Here is a 22,082-nt window from a genome sequence, read left to right as displayed (position 1 = left end):
GTCTTCTATAGTATGACTACGTAGTGTCCCACATGTTTGGAAAACTTTGTAGAGAATGTAGCTGTGCAATAATGTGTGACACACGTCAAGCAGCTTTTTTTCTTTTTTACTTTATGGCACAAAATCTTTCTTTTTTAGCAAGTCCCTAGCTACCAGTAGAAGAGCATGAGGCTGAAGGACACTGGCTCTCAGTACAATTTTTTTCTATTGCAAGAAACTTCATTTTGTCTGTTGTTGTTGTGAGAGCATGATCAGCACAGAGCAGCAATTCGAGGAGTTACAAGCTGGCACATTGTGGAGACCAAAGATTGCCAGCTGGGCCTCAGGAGCAGAGTGATCCCTGGTTGTGTTTTCCTCAAAGTGCTTGGACAAGTTCCATGTTGTGAGCAAGATGGACAAAATTCATACATCCAAGAGCAGTCCTTGAGGCACTTTTTAAGTCAGTCCTTGAGGCACTTTTTAAGTGGGCTCTCCAGCTGTGTTTAATTACACCTCTAGCTGGGTAAAATTTCCCACAAGTTTAAAATCCCTGTACCTGAATCTATGCAACTTAAGTTATGTGACACTGTTTCAGACTTCCTACTATTTGTCTTTTAATCCTTAAAATAATTTTTCTCTTTTAATATTTCAAACAAACATATTTTCAAAAGCCTTTTTGCTTTTTTTTAATAGTCAGTTTCTAAAATGATTTGGCATCTGTGGCTGTTTGCATCAGCTATCAAGGGAGCAGGAGCTGAGAGACAAATGCTAGTCCAGCATGTCCAGGGATGAGTTCTGAATAATGACTGCTTTTCCACTAAAATCTTGTCTGTCTTTGTAAAATTAATGTAATTTCTGTGAGCAGTGTAAATCTCTGATGGGGGAAGGGGAGTAATTTGTGGGCAAGTTTCTTAAAAAATCAAATGGTACATGTTCAGGGAATCTGCAGAAAATTATTCTAATAATAAAACCAGGGCCTTGGAGGTTTGCTATTTTGAAACATGTACTAGTGAGACAAAAATCTCAGATGAGAATTGTCAGCTGTCGATGCTAGAAGAATTATCTGAAAATCCTGTCTGCAACTGCTGAGGACAGAGCTGAGGTCAGTCAGCCTGCAAGCCATGCTTGTTTCTGTGGGTGTTCCAAGTTGTCCAAATGCTTCCCCAACACTAGGATGGTTTGGAAGGCTCGGTGCTTGTCCTGCACTGTTCTTCTGGGCTGTGCAGAAAAATGATAGGGTGCAGAAGCTGGTCTATTGTGCAGTCTTTGTGTCATCAACCACCCCTTTGGCCTGGAGGAGCTCTCTGGCGCCCCTGCCTGTTTCCCTGCTTTAGTTCAGCTTCCTCTGGCTGTTTGCCTACCAGGAGTCCCACTCTGGCTTTTCCCTTTCAGGAGTGCTGGTCACTGGGAAGGATTGGAGGACATTTGTGGTACACACGGATCTCTGAAGAGCTTGCAAGCTGGGTCTGGTGCAGACTCATGTTTGAGTCAGTTTCAGATGTTCCAGAAATGCTTAATCACAGACTTGGCCACCATGTGTCTTACCTTGATCCATTTCAAAGGCTCATCCAATTGTTCTCCCCAAGAGAACAATTGTTTCTCCCCAAGAAAATGTTTTTTCTAATACAAAAAAGTCTCTCTGCATGAGACATTTCCTGCTGTGCCAGGCTGTGTGTCTGTGCCACACTCCCTGCACCAGTTAGGCATGGCTGCACCTAGTAGGTTTATCTCCCTCAGGCTGGACACAGCTTTGCTTCATTTCCATTTGCAAAGGTGTTGGCTATATGCTGAAACATTAGTCTTGCCTTCAACAGAAAATGCTTAAATTCTTGCCCCTCATTGATGACCATCTAGTTAACTACTTGACAGCAAAGTACCGCTGGTCTGCACTGTCAGCAAGGCCCTGCCAGTACAAGTCATTCAAGCTCATACTTCCAAGCCCATGGAGCTCACCTTGTGTATAACAGCCATGGATCTGGCTCATTTTTCACATGCTGTGAACACCACTAAACATATTCATAGAAACCTTTGCTTTGCCACAGAGTTTCCTCATGACCTTGAAAAAAAGAATTTAGAACTTTCTTATGTTTAAAATTATGAGAATTAAAATCTCTCTTGCCTCATCTGTTTTATTTTTTTCTTGCTTGAATGTGAATTACAGCAGAATAAGTTTTATTATACAGTAGTGCATTGTATCATGATTAAGGTCTCTGCTGGAGCATTAAATATTACTATTCTACATAATTTTCATTTAAGCAATTTTTCTTGCTCTTCAGTTGCCTTCCATGCTGCTCCTCTGTTTATGTGTGTGTGCACAGGTGCTTCATTTCGTATTACACAGACAGATAATACTAAATTTCATAGTAATTTGGGTGTGTGTGTCTGTGTGTGTGCGCCACCCGATCACAGAATCAACCACAGAAGTTGTGTGTATTATCTAAGACTAATCTATTTATTGAACAGGTGTTGGGAGGGAGGAGAGCAGTCTTTCTGCAAAGAGGCACTTTTAATTGTGACTCCCAATATATTCTTACTTTACAAAGCCTTGGTAGAATTTTATTGGCTTGACATATTCTTTGCAAATGAAAGTTTCAAATGTATATGGAAATTACCATAACAAGCAGCAGTGTGTGTTCCTATTTGAAACAGATCAGGTTTCGAATTATCTTAGCCATATATAACATTTTAGTGAAGTACAGAAATTTTCATGGCATGAGTTCGGGAAGCCAGTTTGTTCTGTTCTCCCCTTCTTCCTGAGCTCTTTAAAAAAAACCACCTTCCCTCCATTTGTGCTGGGTCAGACATTTGGCTGAATGTGTAGACTCGCTCTAATTCTGGCATCTCCTTTGATCTTCAGAATGCCCAGCACTGCCCATGCTGCACCAGGGGTCTGCAGGAGGACAGGCTGCTTTAGCCACGTGGTCCTGGGGCTCTGACTGATCATATAATTTGATTCTTCTGTGCATTAAATCTATATCAAAATAACCTTGAAGTACCTCTATTAGAAGATGACAGGTGTCTGTCCTCTCCTTGAAAGTTCACAGGCTGCTAATAATGCTCTGAAAGGTGCTTTGCAGTCTGCTTGGCCTGTGATTTCTGCAAGTACCATTATTCTAAAAGCATGAATTAGGGACCATCCAAATAAGTATGTCTAAAATATACTAAAAGCATAGGTTATAAGTGCCCAAGTGCCCATAATTATTCACTGTGTCTCCTCGCTTTCATTCTTTTTGGGAAAGGAAATTTGAGTCCTTCTCAATTCACTGAACTACTTTGAAGTCAATCGTTTGTATGAGTGTGTGCACAGGTGCACAAAGCAGTTCCAGCAGTGTGACATCAGAGTTTTGGGTTGGAGTTGCATGTGCAACGTTTTTATTCTTAAAACCTTTAGGGAATCTTTAGGTTTTGGATGGTTTAGAAAAGTCTGTCAAAATGCAGAGGAAAAAAAAAAGAGCAAAAATGCAGATGGTCAGCAGCATTCCATGCCTAAATTAGCAGCTCAATCCATGTAATAACTATAGGGCAAAAAGTCATGCAGCAAGGGACTCCCCACAACTGTGAAGTGACACAGCATATTGGATGGAGAAAAAGAAACAATTTAAATTTTATTGAGGTATTCCATTTGCTACATATCGGGTAAATCTTTAAAAAACTATGTTACTTATTGAAAAGAGATGAGATGAAGAAGCTCTGAATTACCCCACTCCTATCAATTTCAGTCATTGGCTAGACTGTATTAGAAACATGGAAGTTTTCAAAAACCTGATTCTGTCATTTAAAAAAAAAAGAAAAAAAAGAGGCAATTATTTTTCTAGATTTCTACTGGGATCTTAATATGGCTCTTTGATTTCTGCTGGGAGAAAAACCTGCCCCTCTGAGAGATGCAAACTTACAGCAGCTGTTCAAAATCACCAAAGTGGTTGCAGTATTTTTGATCAGCCTTGTCTATACCTCAGAATGTTAGGGACAGCCAAGATGTCAGGAGCAGCGTTTTTATCCATGTTCTGTTGGAGTTCAGGAGATACATAGGTGAATTCATTCAACATGCACTACTGTAATAAAAGCTGTAGTATTCATGAGGAGAAAGTAAATCCCTCACCAGAGTGTGTAATTCCTGAAGTGAATGTGCAGCTGGGAATACTTGGGGTGCCTGTCAGGGAGAATGTGATGCTGTGCACCTTTCTGGTCAGGTCTGCTCTCTGTGCTTGAACAGGCAGCGTGAAGTGGTGCTGCTGCACAGCAGATGGGGTCCTGCAGCTGTCTCAGAAATCAGGAGGAGTTAAGGGCAAGAAGGGAAACAAAGTACATCTGACTGGAGCAGGAGGACATAGAAAGACTAGAGGTGAGGATAAATGGAATGAAAACTTGGAGATCTTTGTTTACCCTAATTTTATTTTATCAACTTTAAAATTTATTAAAAGGTAAGAAAATTGCTTACAGATTGTACTTGCGTGTACATGGCAGGTGAGGGACTTAGGTAGTAAGAAAAGCAGTGTGCTGAGGGTGATGCTGGGGGCTGCAGCACATAAAGACTTGAGAGTGGGTACATTTGAGAAAACTTGTTTAGATGTGATGTGCTCATGCCATGATAGCTGGAGGAAGAGAAAGTGCTTTTAAGTTTCATTTATATTGCATGACCTCTTTTGAAATCTTTTTAGTGCCTTGGGCCTGGTTTCCTTAATGTGCAGACTTGCACATTCCTGCATGGGAACCTTGCAGATTCTTTCATTTCCTTACTTTCCTATTTTTCCACTTTTTTTTTATCATTCCCTATTACTCTCTACTGCAGTATGGCCAAGGTGCTCTCTTCTCCTAAGTCTTATGCTTAAATGCCCTGTACAGTCTTCCTACAGTCCTTTCACACAGCTCACATACGGAATCTGAACACAGGGCAGGACTGTACCTTAAGGGGGAAAAATAAATATGGTGAGGGTTGAAGCTTTTCTTAAAATTTTTGTCTAAACACTAAGCAAATGAATAAGAAGCAAAGCCATAGGTGTTCTGTCTGTGATGGGAGTCAGATGTGGTCAGATATGGCCACACAGGCTGGCCCCCTCCTTTAGACATTTTTCCTCACTTTTTAACAGCCTGGAAGTGGAATCTGTCTTTTAACCAGAAACCTGTGTTAGAAATGCACTTTTAAAAGCAATGTCATCTGCAGGAAGAACCCACAACAGATTAGTTACTGGGGAAAAATAAGTGACTGAGTGCAGCTTTTAAGAGTTCCACTTTGAACAGAAGTGAAAACTAATGAGGGAAAGTACCAAAAAGCAAAGTTTTTCTTCCTGCCTTCCATTATAGCTGCCATTTTATCCTATTTTAAGAGTTTTCCCCTTTCTGGTTTGCCAGCATCTGTATCCATTCATTACTTGACAACATAATTATTTTATTTTTATTATTAAGAATACATATGCCGTAATTAGCTGAAATATCAGTGCTGTATAATTGCAGGTATAGAGGTGTCTCATTTGATAAGTCTTTGTGCCCAGAGGAGAAAAATTATCTAATGTGCTGAGAAGGCTTAAAATCTGAAATCTAAATTTATCAATCCGATTATTTAACCATGATAAGGGTATTTTGACTTAGTTTTAGTATCCTTTGACAGTTCTGGTGTTTGCAGCACTAGCCAAAGATGAAGATGTATTTAACCATGGTTTTTATTGCTGGCATTCTGAAGAGATGTTTGAAGGAGATGTGTTTGTGTGATTCCCTCATGGAATATCATGTTTGCAACTGTATTACTTTGCCTTGCTGCTAGATGTTTTTACCTGGAGCAGTGTTCCTAATACAGCAGAAATCAGCTGACAATCATGCTTGAGGAAAGAGACTCCTTGATGTATTCTATTCCTTGTTGTAATGTGCCTGGAATGATACATATTCTGTATGAAAGTTTCCATTCCCAAGTGTTTTAGTCTATTTTGAAGCATTTACATGTTCTTATTCACAGTATTGTGATCAAGATTTCCCTTAAAAACTGTTGTGGAATTTTGGTTTTGGTCTTTGGTTTGGAGGTTTTTTTTGTGATTTACCTCCTGTTCTGACCAATTTTCTCTCCTGTCTTGAAAACCCATCCACAGTTTTTGTTCCACAAAGATTCCTTACAAAATTCATTTTTTATGCATGTTAATACATGGATTTCAATTGCACATGCATAAATTACATATAGACTTGGAATAAAGAAGCAGAAAATAAATTACTAATCCAGTAATGGTTGTAGACTTTACAAGAACATATCGTGCTATTAATGGTTATGGGATCAAGTGCAAAGGGAGTAATTGCAAATTAAACCCTAGAGCAAGACAGGAATGAGCATTGCCTTGCAAAAGGGAGTGAATTGGAAGATCTGCTGGTTTCTTCCACTTGGGCTGATATCCCCCCTTTGCTGGAACATCAGTTCTTCTGCAGGAAGTATCTCCTTTCCACATCTCTGAATCTCATGTTTTACAGCATTCCCGTCTGCTTTGTAATTAAGAGCTTCTCATTTTAATTTAGTTTTGTTTCCTAGGGAGGTTCTTGAAAATAACAACTTCTACTCAACACAAACTTCTCAAGTCTCCTTTACACTTAGGATGTGTATGCAGCAGGTGAGCAGTGATCATTTTTATCACCAGAGAGTAGAAGAATATCCCCAAGACAGATTGAGTAGCCATCACTGTAATCATACACCAAGTGTTTAATTGTTGGTTATAGGACATTCTGGAGTAATAACTTCATTAGAAAAGTAAAATTTCATTTTTAGTTTTAACACTTTTGTATTATTTTATTACTCTTTTTCTAGTGCACTAATCTGAGTTTCAAAAAAATCAGTTCAGAATGCCTTGGGAATCATTTACAGTTTCATAATGCTTTGTTTTTGCCTAGGAAAAAACAAACATAGCTTTCAGATAAAAATAAAAGCACCAGCTGTTTTCCTCCAGAACTTTTATTTCCATAATAATTGCCTTTGGAGGTAATTTTACAAGAAGAAGCATATAATATGTGGAAATATTTAAGAATAGGTTTACAATAATTCTATTACTCTAAATATAAAGACTGGTTTTCATGCCTCAGTAACTGCTCTAGAGGTCTTACATGTTAGGGAAAAAAAAGGGAAAAGAAAGTTCTAAGAAGCAGCCCAGCCTCCCAGTGCCAACTTGGCCATCTTGGGGGCCATTTCTGGAATCCAGTTTTATTTTTCTCAGAGTTTTCTGGGCTATTAATTTAATGAAAGTCCTGATCGAATTTCTTACTTCTCCCTGAGCATCTTTGCAGGAGCTTGATGGCTACTTTTGTGAACAAGAACCCCAGTATTATTGGTAGTGCTTGCCTCCTCTTGTGCTTAGTGGCTTGACTTAGTGCTTGGGCATTTAAACAGTTCAGCCCCTTGCTGGGAATATCTTGTCTCTCCTTAGAAGAGCAGAAATCTTTGCAATCTGCATTATATTAATTTTGGCTTCTTAGATTGTGAGTTTTCATTGGCTAAAACCAGAGGCTGTACATGAGCCCTGGTGTTTTTTGAAGGTGTCTGTATCCTGCTGTGTGACTGGGATCAACTGTTGAATCTTCCTGGCCAAAATAGCCGACCCTGTGATGTTAGTTTTAGTGGCTGAATATGCAGACTGGGTCCATTGATACCCCTTTAGAAGTTGCAATGGGAATGTTGAAGGAAACAGTGAGCTTATCATCCTCACCCTGTGTTTCTTTCACTAGCCCCTGGCTCAGCTGGCATATGTCCAGGAAGCCAGAGATCTGTCTGCTCCAAGGGGGTTTTGCTCTCTGCTGGGCTCTGCCCAATTTCTCACACCTTTAGTGGAAAGAAAGAGCCTGCACTAACAACATCATGGGAGAAGAGCACTGCACTATCAAATGGTGCTCTTGGCTTTGCAGCACCTGGGAGAATAAATGCTGTTTAAGACTCTAAAAGTGAAGAAGTTGGGTGATGTTATGTGGAAGATTTTTTTTTTTTTTTGGGTAGTGTGTGTCCTTTTATGTGAGCCCCTGTGAGTGACATAAAATTTCTGTGCTGCTGCACTTCTCTTGGATGAAAGGATTTGTATAACTCGCAGAGGCAATCCTTCCATTTAACAAGATGGTTCTCATATCTTTCCTGATTCATGTCTTTCACTTTAAACCATCTGTCCTTCCATCTCAGCAAAAAGGTGATTCCTTAAAATAATTTTGCCAGTCACCCTGCCTGCTTTCTTCCTTTTTCCTTCCTGCTTGAAAACACACTGGTTTGGTTTTTTCCAACACCAATGGCTTCCTGATGTCTTGCATTTGCAATGAATCACCCTTCCATCTTCTGGTTTCCCACTCTTCCTTCTCCAAAGCATCCCTGTTAGCTAGTTTTTGATTAATGAGTTGTGTGAGAGTGATGCAGATGGAAGTAAGAGGAAATTAACTTCAGGTAGTGATGGATTTTCATGTTGCAACTTAATATATTTAGATTTGCATAATACCTGGTTGTATTTCCTAAAAACTGGCATTAGACATGGTCCTAAGCGGAGTGTGTGAATTCTCCTCAGGAACGGTGTCTCAAATTTTCAGCTCTGACTTGCTGACAGTTTCTGATCACCAGAATAACTAATACTTGATGCACCCCTTCCTATCCTGAGTATTTCTTTCATCTAAATGGTATTGTTTTAGCATCTCACTCAGTATTCTGTGCAAGACCTTGACGAGATAAGGGAGTGATCCAAGGAGCCCATGTGAGAAATGGGGCTGAAATGTGAGGAGGATGCCTGTGTGCTGCTGCAGGGCTCAGCCTGCAGACCAGACTAGTGAGCAGCTGTGGCAGGATGTACAAGGACTTGTCCCCAGAGGTGCCTCTTCCCTTCCCTCTGTATATGGAGTCCATGAGTGGCTGCCTTGGTCCAGATCCCTCATTTCTAGGTGGCAAAGCTGGGTGCCTGAGCCCAGAACTGTGTCTGGCCAGAAGCAGTGTGCCGGAACAGGGATTGATGCCAAACATTTCCCAGACTGCATCCTGGCCAGCCATGGGAGCAGGGCTGCTCAGGGAACCCTGCTTGGGGTACCGGGGGCAGGAAGAGCGTGCTCTCACAGCGACATTTTTCTGTGATTTTAAATTCAGCTTCCTCCACGGGTACCAAATGCAGTCTTTCCAAAGCAAGCTGTGTCAGGGCTGTGTTTCATAACCACCAGGGGAAAATCGTTTAAGGGGATAAAAAGCTGGAATTATTGACTGAGTAGCATGGAGGGCAAAGAATAACCACTCTTTTGCTCCTAAAAATACTGTGATTTTTCTCAGTTGTGGAGTATCCTAGGTGCATCTTAAAGCTAGCTGATAAGGAATTTTTTCCTTAGGAAAACTTAACAGTGCTGTTTTTTACAGGCATATTCACATAGCAATAGTATGACATTAAAACAATGAGCAATTACAACTGTACGTTTTGTAAATTTTTCACACCTATAGAATTACTATGTCAAGACTGTTACTAAACAGGTTCTTCATTTTCCTGTTCTGGTTTCCATGCATTACACCTGCTTTTCATAAGGACAGCTTTTTATTTCAGTCAGTGAAGCTAACAATGCACAGCAAAGGACGTTGTTAGAATTCATTTTATTTTAAAATGATGCATTACATGCTGACAGTTGTAGTTCATTCTCTGGCACAGATCCCTGACACTTCTATTCCTGTAAGAAGGAGTACTATTTTTCTGGTTTTAGGAGGAAGATTATTGGAAGCATTCTAAATGAGAAAGGTAGAAGAGGGAAAGAAGGCAGTCAGTCTTCTGTATATATTGATTATCCTTTGTGGAACTGTTTGGATTTTTTTAATGTTTTAAATAACAGTTGTGCTGGTACTGGTCTTGGCTAGTTACTTACCTTTTTAACTCAAAGGAAATGGATAAAATAAGCACAAAATCACAGACACAGTCAAGAAAATGCCACAGGGCCAAAGTCTTCAAGTGCAAAGCTGAGCAGTTCAGATGTGACAGACCACTTATTTCTGTTACTGCAGAAACTTTATTGCCTTTAAGAGTCTTAACCTCTGTTTCCTTTTTCTGCAGCTGTCAGCTTTGCTCACAGCTTGTCTGTATGAGAGGGTTACACAGGTGTCTGAGATCCCAAACTGCAGCTCCTTCAGTGATGACACTTTTTTCTCGTTGGTGTGTATCACTTCAGCAGCAGATTACCTAGAGAGAGGCATGTTGGGGACATCTGTACACCTACAACCAGAACAAATCAACTCTAGTGAAGAGTGGCTAGAAATCTGTCTGTGTAGGCAAGACCCTAAGATAATAACTAAAACAAAAAATAAAACCCCAAAGGAGCAGTAATGATGGCACAAAACAAAAAATAACAGCAAAAAGTCTACCCAAGTCTTTATTAAATACCTAAACTTGCAAGGGGATTGTGTAATTGGGAGAGTTGTCACTGTCTGCTGTAACAGTCTGTCAGGATTTGAATGATACTACATTTAAGATTTTGGTATAAATCATTCTCAGTAAGAAAGGTAACCTCTGGTTTAACTGTATTCAGTGTGTTTATTCTAAAATGTGGTGGAAAAAAATGGCTGATGCTTGACTGATGATGTTTTGTTGGTTCGGTTGAATAATTCCTTGTAGTAGTAGGTAGCCACTGGCCATCCTCACGTATTGAATTCTCAATACCCAGGGATTAATAGTGACTGGAAAAATACACTGATTTAAATTCTGCTTCATTGCTAAAGCAGAATTATACTGTATTTTGATACCACTTGAGCTTTTGATTTAGTTGAAATCTTTAGGGATTTTCCCAAAATAATTCTCTAAATCTTATCCATCATTAGTATCCTGCATTTAGCCTGTGTTTCAGAACATATAAAATGGCTGTATGTGCATTTTTGCCTAAGTTACTGACCACTTCTCAGCAACCTAACTAGCCTAACTGATAGACACTACAGCCCACCACTGCTGCAGTGGTTTTGGCTACATAAAATGTAATGTGCTTTTAGTTACAGTGTTTGCAGCAAATCTCTGAGGCCTGTATCATAGGCTTTTGGAAGAGCAGAATCCTTTTAAACTTGCATAACAGTTTTTAGGACAACCTGTTGAGGATCTTTCAACAAAGGCATTTCACATGGCTTGCTTAATCTGAAGAGTAAGCTGATGCTTCCCAGTGCAAAGAAGATGTCTTAGTGATGAGCAGATCTTTCACCAGGTCCTCAGTTATCCTGCCAAACCCAGCAGGGTCACTGGGATGAATAAACAGCTTAAGAAAGTGAAGGATTAGCCCTGTTAACCTCAGCAGAAGGGTTTTTAAACTCCTGTGCTACAAGTGCTGGGTCAGACATTTTACTGCACTGCAGCCCACAGTGCAGTGCCCCATCACTGCTGCCAGTCCTTGCAGTGCCTGGCAACGCTTCTACAGTTTCTGTAACAGAGGGAAAAATTAGCAATGACTCAATTTGTTTTCTTAGACATGAGCGCCCTCTCTGGGCTTCAGAAGTAATTTCCAAGTAGCCAGTGCTGCTCCCACACACTCCCCGGGCTCCGCTCCATTGCATGCATCTCTGCAGGATGCTGCACTGCAGCTCGTGTCCCAGACCAAACCACCCTCCTCTCTTCCAGGCTGGCTTTAGCCCCGGCTGGTTCACAGGCCAGTCTGGGTGGTGCAGGGGGAAGCAGAGAGAGGTAAGGGGGGTGCAGGCAGGCAGCTTTCTGCAGGTGTGACTGCCGGCAGGGACAATGGTAAGCAGGGTAAGGAGTGCCAGCCGCCAAGAGTTCCTGTTTCTCCCACAGCATTCTCCTGGAGAAATGAGGTGCTCATGCCTTGGACTGGTTCACTGCTCACTTGGTAAAAAAACAACTGGATGACCAGACCCAGCGAGTGGTGGTGAATGGAGCTACATCCATCTGGCAGCTGGTCACTGCTGGTGTTCCCAGGGCTCAGCACTGAGGCCACACTTTGAATCCTGCATCCAGTTCTGGGTCCCTGACTACAAGGACATTGATGTGCTGGAGCATCAGAGAGGGGCAGTGGGGTTGATATGGGGAGTGCATGTCCCATGAAGACCAGCTGAGGGAGCTGAGGTTGTTTCACCCGGGGAAAAGGAGGCTAAGGGGAGACCTTATTGCTCCCTAAAACTACTTGGAAGGAGGTTGCAGCCAGGTGCCCATCATGTCTCCCAAGTAACAGGTGACAGGATGAGAAGAAATGGCCTCAAGTTGTGTCAGGGGAGATTTAGACTGGATATTAAAAACAATTTCTTTATAGATAAAGATATATATCTATATCTATAAATATAGATATATATATAGATATATAGATATATAGGTGGTCAGGCTGCCCAGGGAAGCAGTGGAGTCACCATGCCTGAAAGCATTAATAAGCATGTGGATGTGCCACTTGGGGACATGGCTTAGCAGTAGACATGGCAGTGCTTGGTTAACATATGGACCCAATGAGCTTAGAGATCTTTTCCAACATAAATTTTTCTGTGATTCTTTGTTATCTCAGGTATCTGACATGATTTTTCTCCATACATTCAAGCCTGATGTTTTTAATTTCCTAATCATCTGGGTTGTGACAGACCTGCAAGAAAGCTGCCTAAAATCGATATGGAGCTCGCTGGCTTCTAAGTGTTTATGTAATTTTCTGTGAGATACCCACAATGTTCAGCTCATGTCTAATTGGTGCTGTTCCTGGGTGGAATACAATGTCCTTTTACAAGTAATGAAATCATTTTAAGTAGCCTATTTGAGTCTTTCTGTATTTTCTCTGATAAAGGAAGTTATTTGATGCAGTATATTTTTATGGCAGTCAAACCTCGTTTAATTTGGCCCTTTTATGCTTCAAGTCTTTCTATTTGGCTCGTGTGGTATTGGATTGTGTGGTGTTCGATGCTCCTTTGCTTCTTTGTATTCAGTACACAAAAAGCTGAAATGCTGCTCACTGGATACACCTGAAAATCTTAGGAGACAGCAGCAGTGTCAGGTTGCAGACTGTTCCCTTCCTGCAAGCCATTTCTATCTGTGCAAAACTGTGCAGCCCTTTATGGTAGTGGTACTACTGGCATTGTCAGTGGTTTTGGTAGTTTTTGGCATTGTCATTCCGGGGATGTTAACATCACCAACAAGTTCAAGGTGGTGGAGAATCAGAGCTAGCAAGAAGCAGTGGTGAAAAGGATCAGTCCAGTGGCTGTGGTGGCGTTGTTTCGTATTCTGTGGCTCTTTTTGGATACTACTGCAATTTCAAGAGCTGGAGCCAGAATAAAACGTTCATCAATAGTGCTGTCACGTGTGATAAATGGAAACGTAAAACAACGGAACATGGTCGTAAACAGGGCTTGCAAGTCTCATCAGCAGAACATTAAAACCCAACTCTTAAGTAGATTATAGCTGGTTTATCTTCTGGATGAAAGCCCATGCACCCACACAGGCACACGTGAACACAGCAAGTGCCAGAGCTTTGATATCCACTTTGTCACATCAGTGCCACTGACTACATGGTCACCCTGTTTAGTTACAGAAGAACTTCCTTGGGCTCTCTTCTATCTGTCCACCCACAGCAGACACTTCTATACACATCCCTCTAAATTAGTTGGCAAAATGTTATTTTAAATTGTTTCTTCCAATCTGTCATTTCCCTATGCATCTAACAAAATATGGCCCTAAGAGAAGGAGGGATTTTATTATTGTTAAAATCACCAAAGCTCTGTCTAGCATGAAAAAAATTATGCTTTCATGGAGGGTAGCATATTACACCCACTGCTTTTTTGTTACTTTCCATAGCAGGTAAGAAATATCACAAAGTGGATATACTTTTATTTTGCTTTTCCTTGTCATACATACATATAGACACACATTTACAGGAATAAATGCTGTTAGGATATCTGCCATGGTTCTCTGGTTGGCAGTATCTTAAAGCATCGATAAACTATGGAAGTAGTACATGATTTTTTCAGGGTCTCAAATTGCTTTTAAAATTGGATTTACCTGAATCCTTCTTCTGTTGAAAACTCTCTTTTGGGCTTGGTTCAGCTGTGTCCAGAGGTACTGAGGCAAGTAAAAGATTTTGATGGATTGGAAGAAGTCAGAATCACAACAGTAGCAGGGGTGATGAACTTATTTTGTGAGAGAATGAGAGTCTGCTGTAATCCTGGTCACAGACTCCTTTTGCCACCTGCATTTTGTGCTTTATCTTCTGAGCTGACATTTCACAGGAGACAGATGTATTGTATATACACACATATCCACGTGAGAGGGAAACAAAATCAAGTCAGGGAGATACAGACCCCGTAGAAGAGATTAGAGATTGGAAGGACACAAAGTAGGTACCAATACCATCTCTGGAGAAAGAGATCAAATTTGAGAGGGACGAGGGAGATAACACCCGTGTCTCAGAAATCTTTCTGTTGTGGAGCTACGTGGCACAGCAGCCTTTTTTTCATGTCTCACCATGCCACATTAGCACGTTTCAAAACCCATCTCAAATAGCTAAGCAGGTGAGAAGGGACTTTGTGCTCCTGTGCACTGGGAGGTCTGTGGTTTGGTCCTCAGTTGTTCTAGCTCCTCAGTGTAACTTCCAAAATGTCCTTGGCTTTGTATTGTGGCAATCACAGGTCATCTGTAGCAATAGACAGCTTGAAATTCAGGCAGGTGGTTGTCTACATTTTCCAGCTCAGTGTTTCATTACTCTCCCTGGTATCTGCAATGGAGAAAATCTCGAAACATCAGAAAGAGGGAAGATCTGAGAGATGAGAGGGAAGGCTTTGCTTTTTCCAGTATGTTCCTAAAACTACTGAGCAACAAAACCACTTCTGCTGCAGATGAAAGACTGTCAAGTAGCATTTCTGGACAGTGAAACTTTTATGTAACACAGGCAGCAGCAGATTTTACTTGAGTGCAATGATACGTTTGTTTCTGTAAGATTTCTATCTGATGTAGAATTCATAAGTGTAATGAAGACATCAGCTCAACTTTTTCATCAGTGGCACAACAGAAAGGCAAATGTCAGGAAGTAGGAGGAAAATAGGAAACAAACCAGTGAATATCACTGTGCTGCTGTACAGACCCATGGTGATTTGTACAATTTGTGTCTTGTACACAGGTCTGATCCTCACAGTCCCAAAAAGAGGTAGCAGAACTGGGGGAGGTCTCTGGAGGTCAGCAGGGACAGTGATAGTGCAGAGCTGGCCTCTTCAACCTGCAGGTGAGGTAATGGGATGGAAGGGAAGTATGATACAGGTCATGACAGCATGACAGAAGTGGGATGGTTGTTACCACCTCTTCCACTATGAGGATTTTGAAATACCAAGTTGAAGTAGTGGGTGGACAACAAAAGAAAATTGTTCTACCCTGTACACAATAGCTGTGGACCTCCTTGCAGGATGTTGGAGAGGTTAATCATAAAGTAACCTTTTAACTCCATCCATTTACTCCACTAACTCAGCAAGGAGGAGCCATTGACCAAATATCTGATGCAGACAGTGCTGGAAGCTGGACATGTGTGCTTGCTCTGTCCCTGTATACTTCCCCATGCATCTCCTTCTGCCTCCTGCTGGTGCAGGTGGGCCTGTGGTCTCATCCAGTACTACTCGTTCTTGCATATTGTCATGGTTCTCAACACTTCCAGGGCAAAGTGCAGGACCTCTTTTTCCACATTGTAACCGTTGAAACTGTCTCTGTGAAAAATGAAAAAAAGAGTAAATAAAAGCAAGGGAGTAAGCTAAATACTGAGGTTATGTAATTTACAAAGTGCTCTAATACCACATGAATGATGCCAGAATGAATGATGCCGGTGATGAATGCCAGAAAACTGTCAGGGTAGGTGGGACTGCTGTCAGGTGCCTTGGAAGTGGCCTGTTTGACTTCTGCAAGGAGCTATTAGAGAGGCAGCTGTCAGGAAGTTTAGTACAAACCAGAGCCCAAAGCAATCTTACATCAGTGTTGTATTACAGAGAGGTTGTCACTGTAGTTTTAATTGGCAAAAATCCGCTGTGACTTAGTCTCCAGGCAAGCACATTAACTTGCAGTTGAACAGATTTCTTTGTCCACGATTCGGTTTAACACATGATGAAAACAGTTGATTAAATCATGATTTACCAAATTGCTGTATCTCATATTTTGTAACTGATTGGAACATGTGCCCATACAAAAGCAAGGACAGGAGGAAGAGGAAACAGGAACAGCTCTGTGACATACAGCTGTGGTTTTGTGGAAGGAGGGGAGGAGTAGTTTCAGAGAGGCACTTCTGAGGTTGTCAAGGTTACAGGTACTTCTGTAGGTGAGTGGCTTGGGCATTCTCTGCTGAGAACTGGCATCAGCTGTTTCCGTCTGAGATAAAAAAATTGCATTTTAATTACATTGCTGCCTTTGTCAACACTGAAGCATAGCATATAAGTCATTGGAAACTTTCCACAGGAGCAGTGAAATTATTTTAAAAAAATATTTACAATAACATTTACCCCAATAATATTTTGAAACTCCATTAATTTTCAAGTGTTTCTGAGATGAGGATCTCTTTATAATCTCCCAATGAATTAACCACCCAGATCTGCCTTCTTAGTTCTTTAGATCCCAGTAAAAATGTTGCTTTTGGAAGCTAGGATTCACTGTTTCGGATACAGAGAAGCCAAGAGCTGCATGCCAGTCTGGTGCTCAGTGAGAGAGCTGAGCATTTGCACTGAACTTGCTGCTTTGAGACATGGCTGCAATGGCAGCAACTGTGCCTTAGCCCTGGGAAAGAAATCTGTGCTGATACCAGCGTGGTGCGGCTCGAGTGGAGTCTGACAGCACCAGTTGTATACTTTAGGAAAACAAACAACGTCGTGGTAGATTTCAAGCTGCGCTCGGAATTGATACAATATGTCATAATGAATGTTCTGCCAGATTTAAAAGTGATGCAGCAAGATCTTCATCTGCCGTGAAGAAGTGCAGCATCACTGACTGCCTTAGTGCTATCTGTGTAAGTGTACACAGTTGGGGATGGGGCCAGGAGGTTTATACTGCAGAGCAAACAAGCCAGCACTGCCCTAAGCAAGTACCAGGTGCTGAAGTCAGGCAGAGTAGTTAGTGTACCCAAAAAGGAGCTCAGAAAGCAGGCAACCTCCTTTGTGAACCAAGGAGAACAAATTCACTGCTCCTGGAGCAGCAGAATCTAGTGAGAAAGCCCACCACTGCTGTGGGGTTGGAACAGTCCCAGTTATCTTGGAAATGCTTTTTATGTGCTAAGTCAGGTAATTTTGCTAACTTAAAATCTCAAAAATGGCTTACCTTTTGAAAATCCTGCTAGATGAATATTAACTGCCCAGTTTTAAGTAAAGCACTACTTTCAGCTAGTACCTTGCCATTGGGGCAGCTTGTCCTCTCTGAATGTGGAGGACCTGCCTTTTCAAAGGGAGACTGAGGAAAAGGCACTCTTACAATTTTAAAACCAACCTCTGTGTGCCTGCTGTGCCTCCAGGCCTTCCCAGTGTCTATTCAAAATCTTCAATTCCTCAGTTTCCCTACTGTCCTTTTAGACAGGCAGAGAATCCTTAGTGGCTTCTTCATCATTGTCCCTTTAACTGGACTTGATGATCCCTGTGGGTCTCTTCCAGCTTGGAATATTCTGTGCTTGTGTGACAGGCAGGGACAGGGAAAGGCTGCTGGAGGCACAGGAGCAGCCAGAGCAGCCCTTCACCAAGGATCCCACCAGTGCTGTCCCATCAGTGCAGGCTGGTCTCATCAGTGCAGCCATGTAAGTCTGTGTTCTGTGTCTGCTCCTCAGAGGAAGAGGAAAGGGACGAGCGTTCCCGCTTGGTGGGAAGGGCACCTCAGGACACCAAGAGCCAGGACAAGCTCATACACCTTCAAAATTGAATGAGGGTTGGGGTGAACCTCAGAGTTATTTTCCCTAGAAGTCTGAGACTTTGGAGAAATAATAAAAGAAGAGTTGTGGAATTATTTTGCCTTGTTTGGACACTATATTCCACTGACATTTATGGGTATGATGTTGCAGTAATCCATTCAATTCAGCCTGTTTATTCATGACCTTTTCTGTAACATTACCCACAATGTTGTGTGCAGTACTGCAGAGAAAAAGGTGAGGGCAAGGATGCCGGCTGACTGCTGTCAGCTTAAGTACAATATAAGATTTGCACTTAAAGTAATGATGCGTGCAAATGCAGAATCAGAAAATGAGCAATTTTCTAAGGAAAAGTTCCATGGTACTGAAACAATGTTTGTTGCTGCCATTTATTTTTTTCAGGTTCCTTTTTCAGGTAGATGATTATTATTCTTCTGTAGATTTACCAAAGCAATTATTTACCCCCATATAAAATAGTTTAACAGTTAAGGTCTTACTTGTTGAATCTTTACATTAAATAACTTTCTAGTGTAAAAGGGACTCATCACACATGACATTAAAGTGTTGCTAATTGTGACTGGAGGCATTTAAATTCTGAATCCAAGTGAATTATATTAGGTATGTTGCACCGTTTTTACTTCATTCCCCAGGTGGTTTTATAACCAAGTATAACCAATAACATTTGCTTTTCCAGAATAAAATAAATCCTGTACAGGGGATTGACATCACTTTTTTCCCATGGTGCCTTTTAAGTAGCGTTTAAATTTCAAGTAGTCTTGTAGGTTTCATACAAATTCTCCATGGAAAGTAGATTCTGCTTTTGATAATTTAACTCTTTATATCATATGGCTTTGCAAATCATGGGGCTGTCACGTCCAGCATGCAAAACATTCTGGTATCTTTACATAATGTGCAGGTGAACTCACTTTGGGATGAAATTTATTAATTGCATGAAGAATACTGTATTTTAGAGAAACAGAATTGTACAGATGAGCATTCAAATATGTTCCACCAAGGAAATCATGGTTAACTGTGCTTTACCTTGGTTGAAACCCAGGGCACCTCCCAGTGTGCAGTGGGGACCCAGGAGCATTGATTGCTTCCACCCCAAAAGTCCTCCTTGCAGTGTTTCCAGCTCAGTAATACTTTGCATGTACAGATGGGACTGAAAACACAGAAGTGTCACAGTAACATTAGGATAGTAAAGCAGGTGATTTTAAATGAGATGTGCTGTATTTTGCTGCAGTTTCTGCATCCAAATGGGCAGGAAGTCACCCAAAATTGTGTAAGAAGCCACATGTTGGAGATAATTGTCAACAGTCAGTTCCAAAACTAGGATAGGCTGCCCAGGGAAGTGGTGCAATCACTATCCATGGAAGTGTTCAAAAGATATATGGGTGTGGCACCTAGGGATGTGGTTTAGTGTGGAACACAGTGGTGCTGGGTTAACAGCTGGACTCCGACCTTAGAGGTCTTTTCCAGCCCTAATGATTCTACAGTCTGTGATTCTGTGAAACCAAAGTATGGGCTTAAATATTAAGAGCATTAAGAAGTACAACTTGGGGAAGCAAATTTCTGCAGGTCTTGCAGGTCTCATCTAGAGGTGACTGTCCCGTGAGGAAAGGCTTTCTTTGTGGCCAATTTGGCATCTAGTGCTCAGACTGCTGTGTGCACACAAAGACATAACTTGTTTCAATGAGGTAACTGTTAAAACTGACTTGTGAACTATTTGGTTTGTGCTTTAAAATGCACAGCCCAGGAGGTGGGCTTCATTTCTGTAGCAGAAGAAAGAGCCATGCTCTCTGGTGCAGATCTTGGAGTAAACCCTCAGCAATGGAAGACTGAGCCTGTCTGGGACATATTTATTTGTATGACAAACAGGCTGGCAGTCAACAAGTGTTTTGTGCATCCACAGCCTTTAAGAATTCCAGCAGTATCAGATCAGTGTATCCTGGCCCCTCCTACAAAGCCTGCCCTGATGACAGTGGTGCCAAAGTGCTGTGAGGTGACCAGGCTGTGCCTGAGCTGCTGCTGTGCGTGCTCATTGAATGGAAGGGCCGGGTTCCACTGGGGGCATGACAGTGGATAGATGCATTGTTGGAGGGCTTAATGCTGCTCTGCAAGTGCATGTGGATTTTCAAGGCAGAAATAGATTTATTTTTTGGCATATAAAAATATGTCTAAAGAAATATAGATAATCCAGCCCTCACAGCCTTCAGATTTCTTAAAGAACCAGACTGGTCTTCTGAAGGTTGTGCTGGTGGGTTTTTCTCCTGCCTCATCCTTGGAAATGAAGTTATTTCAGTGTACTATGAAAAGAAGTGTTTGAAGACTTACTGACTTACGTAAAATGGAATATTTCATTTTATACATGAAAAGTATCCTCATTCAGGAGAAGCTGAATCTATTCCACTCTGCTGGAAATAGACTATTTTCTCATGAAAAGGAAGATAAACTAATGTGATACTATGATTACTACAGAAACTAAAATGCTTGCTTCCAGTAGGAAAAAAGTAATAAAATGTATAAGCAGCTGTCTAGCTAGCTTGCAGTAGCACTGTTGAATTACCAACAGCTGGCATTTCCTCTAGCTTCAGTCTGTGTTCTTCTGTACCATCAGGGTGTGCCCAGGTCTCTGTCACAGCTGCACGTTGCACAGAAGGGTTTTATTGCATCTTACTGCACAGGGAGCAGTGTGGAAACCCAGGGCACCGGGAATATTTCTGTTTGCTCTGGGGTGCCCTGACCCCCAGGGGAGCACTGACTTTGACCCTCATTCATGGAGAAAGTTTCCTAGACTTCAAGATAGACTAGAATCCACAAAAGTGTGAAATAGAGTAGTGTAGGTGTGACACTTAGGTGAGAAATTTAGGTTTTGGGATTTTTAGTGTGTTGTGGATAGAAGCAACATGGAGGACACAAGGTGTCATCCTAAGTTTCTTCTTCACGCTTCTTCTTCCTCCTTCTTCATAGGTTTGGGTAGCATTCTGTAACTTCTTCATAGGTTTGGGTAGCATTCTGTAAGTCCACATTGCAGACTTTGAGGGACCAGTTATTGGATTAAAAGGAAAAATAATCTAGGTGTCAGTTCTTAATTAGATAGTTTAGTCTTAAAAGACCTTGTAATAAGAGATTGTTAGCCATTTTTGTGGTGCTTTTCCAGTGCTTTGAGCCTATTGTAGGCAGCATGCAAAACTTTAGATAAGATAATAATAAACAAGAACCTGAAGACCGAAAAAATCCAGTGTGTCTCTCTTTCCTAACACAAAACCACTCCAAGAAGGTCTCACCCAACAGGGGAGCCCCCAGGGAGTCCCAGCCTGAGGCCCAGAAATCAGGAAATCGATAGAGCAGGGACAGTCCATACCAGAAATATCCAGCCACTTTGGTCGGCAGGCTCCTTGCATTCTTTGCTGCTTTTAATGCCAGTGCACAATGCCCATGTTTGTGTAATGTGCCCAGTGTTACTCACTTTGCAGCATGCTTTCTGTGCCCAGGACTAGGACTGTGCTAGGCTGGATTGCAGTGTGCTGTCGGTGTCACATAATGAACTCTCTCCTTCTTTCAGGCCCAAACTGCTTTGCAGAAACCCTTGTCATTCCAGCAGGCCGGGAGGTGAAAACTGATGAATGCACTATATGTCACTGTACTTACGAAGAAGGCACTTGGAGGATTGAACGGCAAGCGATGTGCACTAGACATGAATGCAAGCAAATATAGGAAATCTACAAATCTACAGACTTTTCGTGGTTTTTATAAAATATCCCACAGCAGTGAGCACCCGAGATGATCCAGGGAAGTCTGAATGAGAAGATTCTGGCGAGGAGCAAGGAATAAAGTACTGATATTTTGTTTTTCAAAGTAACATAATACTGCAAGGCAAAGAAGTGCATATATTTAAAACATTTGGACATAAGAATACCTGTCTTAAATGTGTTATTTTCACAGTGAGTACACTTAAATACACTATAAAATATTCTATGTATTTCTATAATATCATTATAGAGCTTAAAAATAAATGTTTTATATAGACAATACAGATTGAAGTACTGTAGCATTGCCTCTCCTCTTGTGTACATGCGCCATGGCTAAAACTATACATTTCTGTTCCAGTTTCACTATATGATGATTTTCTTGTATGTTTTTTGGTTTTGTTTTGGGTTTGGGTTTTTTCGCTGTTGCTTATTTTGAGTTTATTGGGGCAGACAGGAGATAGCACATGACAAGACTTTGGCATTCTCAGTTTTGGAAAAAAAAGGAGAAGAGTAGACTTTCAGAGCACATGTGTTCATTTAAGAACATAAATAGGCTGTAATGTAGAGGTGAGTCAT

The 22,082-nt window shown here is 41.3% G+C and overlaps 1 protein-coding gene across 4 annotated transcripts in view; it reads left to right on the top strand.

The window, feature by feature from the left end:
- The window catches only part of VWC2 (von Willebrand factor C domain containing 2), a 55,174-nt gene extending 33,369 nt beyond the window's left edge, over positions 1-21,805 (top strand). For 2 of the 4 annotated variants that reach the window (XM_041411837.1, XM_041411838.1), the window contains exon 4: positions 21,320-21,805. In XM_041411837.1, the coding sequence (XP_041267771.1) occupies positions 21,320-21,471 (152 nt within the window). In that variant the 3' untranslated portion in view covers positions 21,472-21,805. Of the gene's footprint in view, positions 1-1,371; positions 2,186-21,319 lie in introns of those variants that run through there. The other 2 variants (XM_041411839.1, XM_041411840.1) reach the window with 2 other exon arrangements.
- The last annotated feature ends 277 nt before the right edge of the window (positions 21,806-22,082 follow it).

Source organism: Onychostruthus taczanowskii, unplaced genomic scaffold (assembly GCF_017590055.1).
Source record: "Onychostruthus taczanowskii isolate IOZ18803 unplaced genomic scaffold, ASM1759005v1 scaffold37, whole genome shotgun sequence".
NCBI lineage: Eukaryota > Metazoa > Chordata > Aves > Passeriformes > Passeridae > Onychostruthus > Onychostruthus taczanowskii.
Note: the sequence above shows the minus strand (reverse complement) of the source record. Positions and strands in the feature narration are given on the sequence as shown.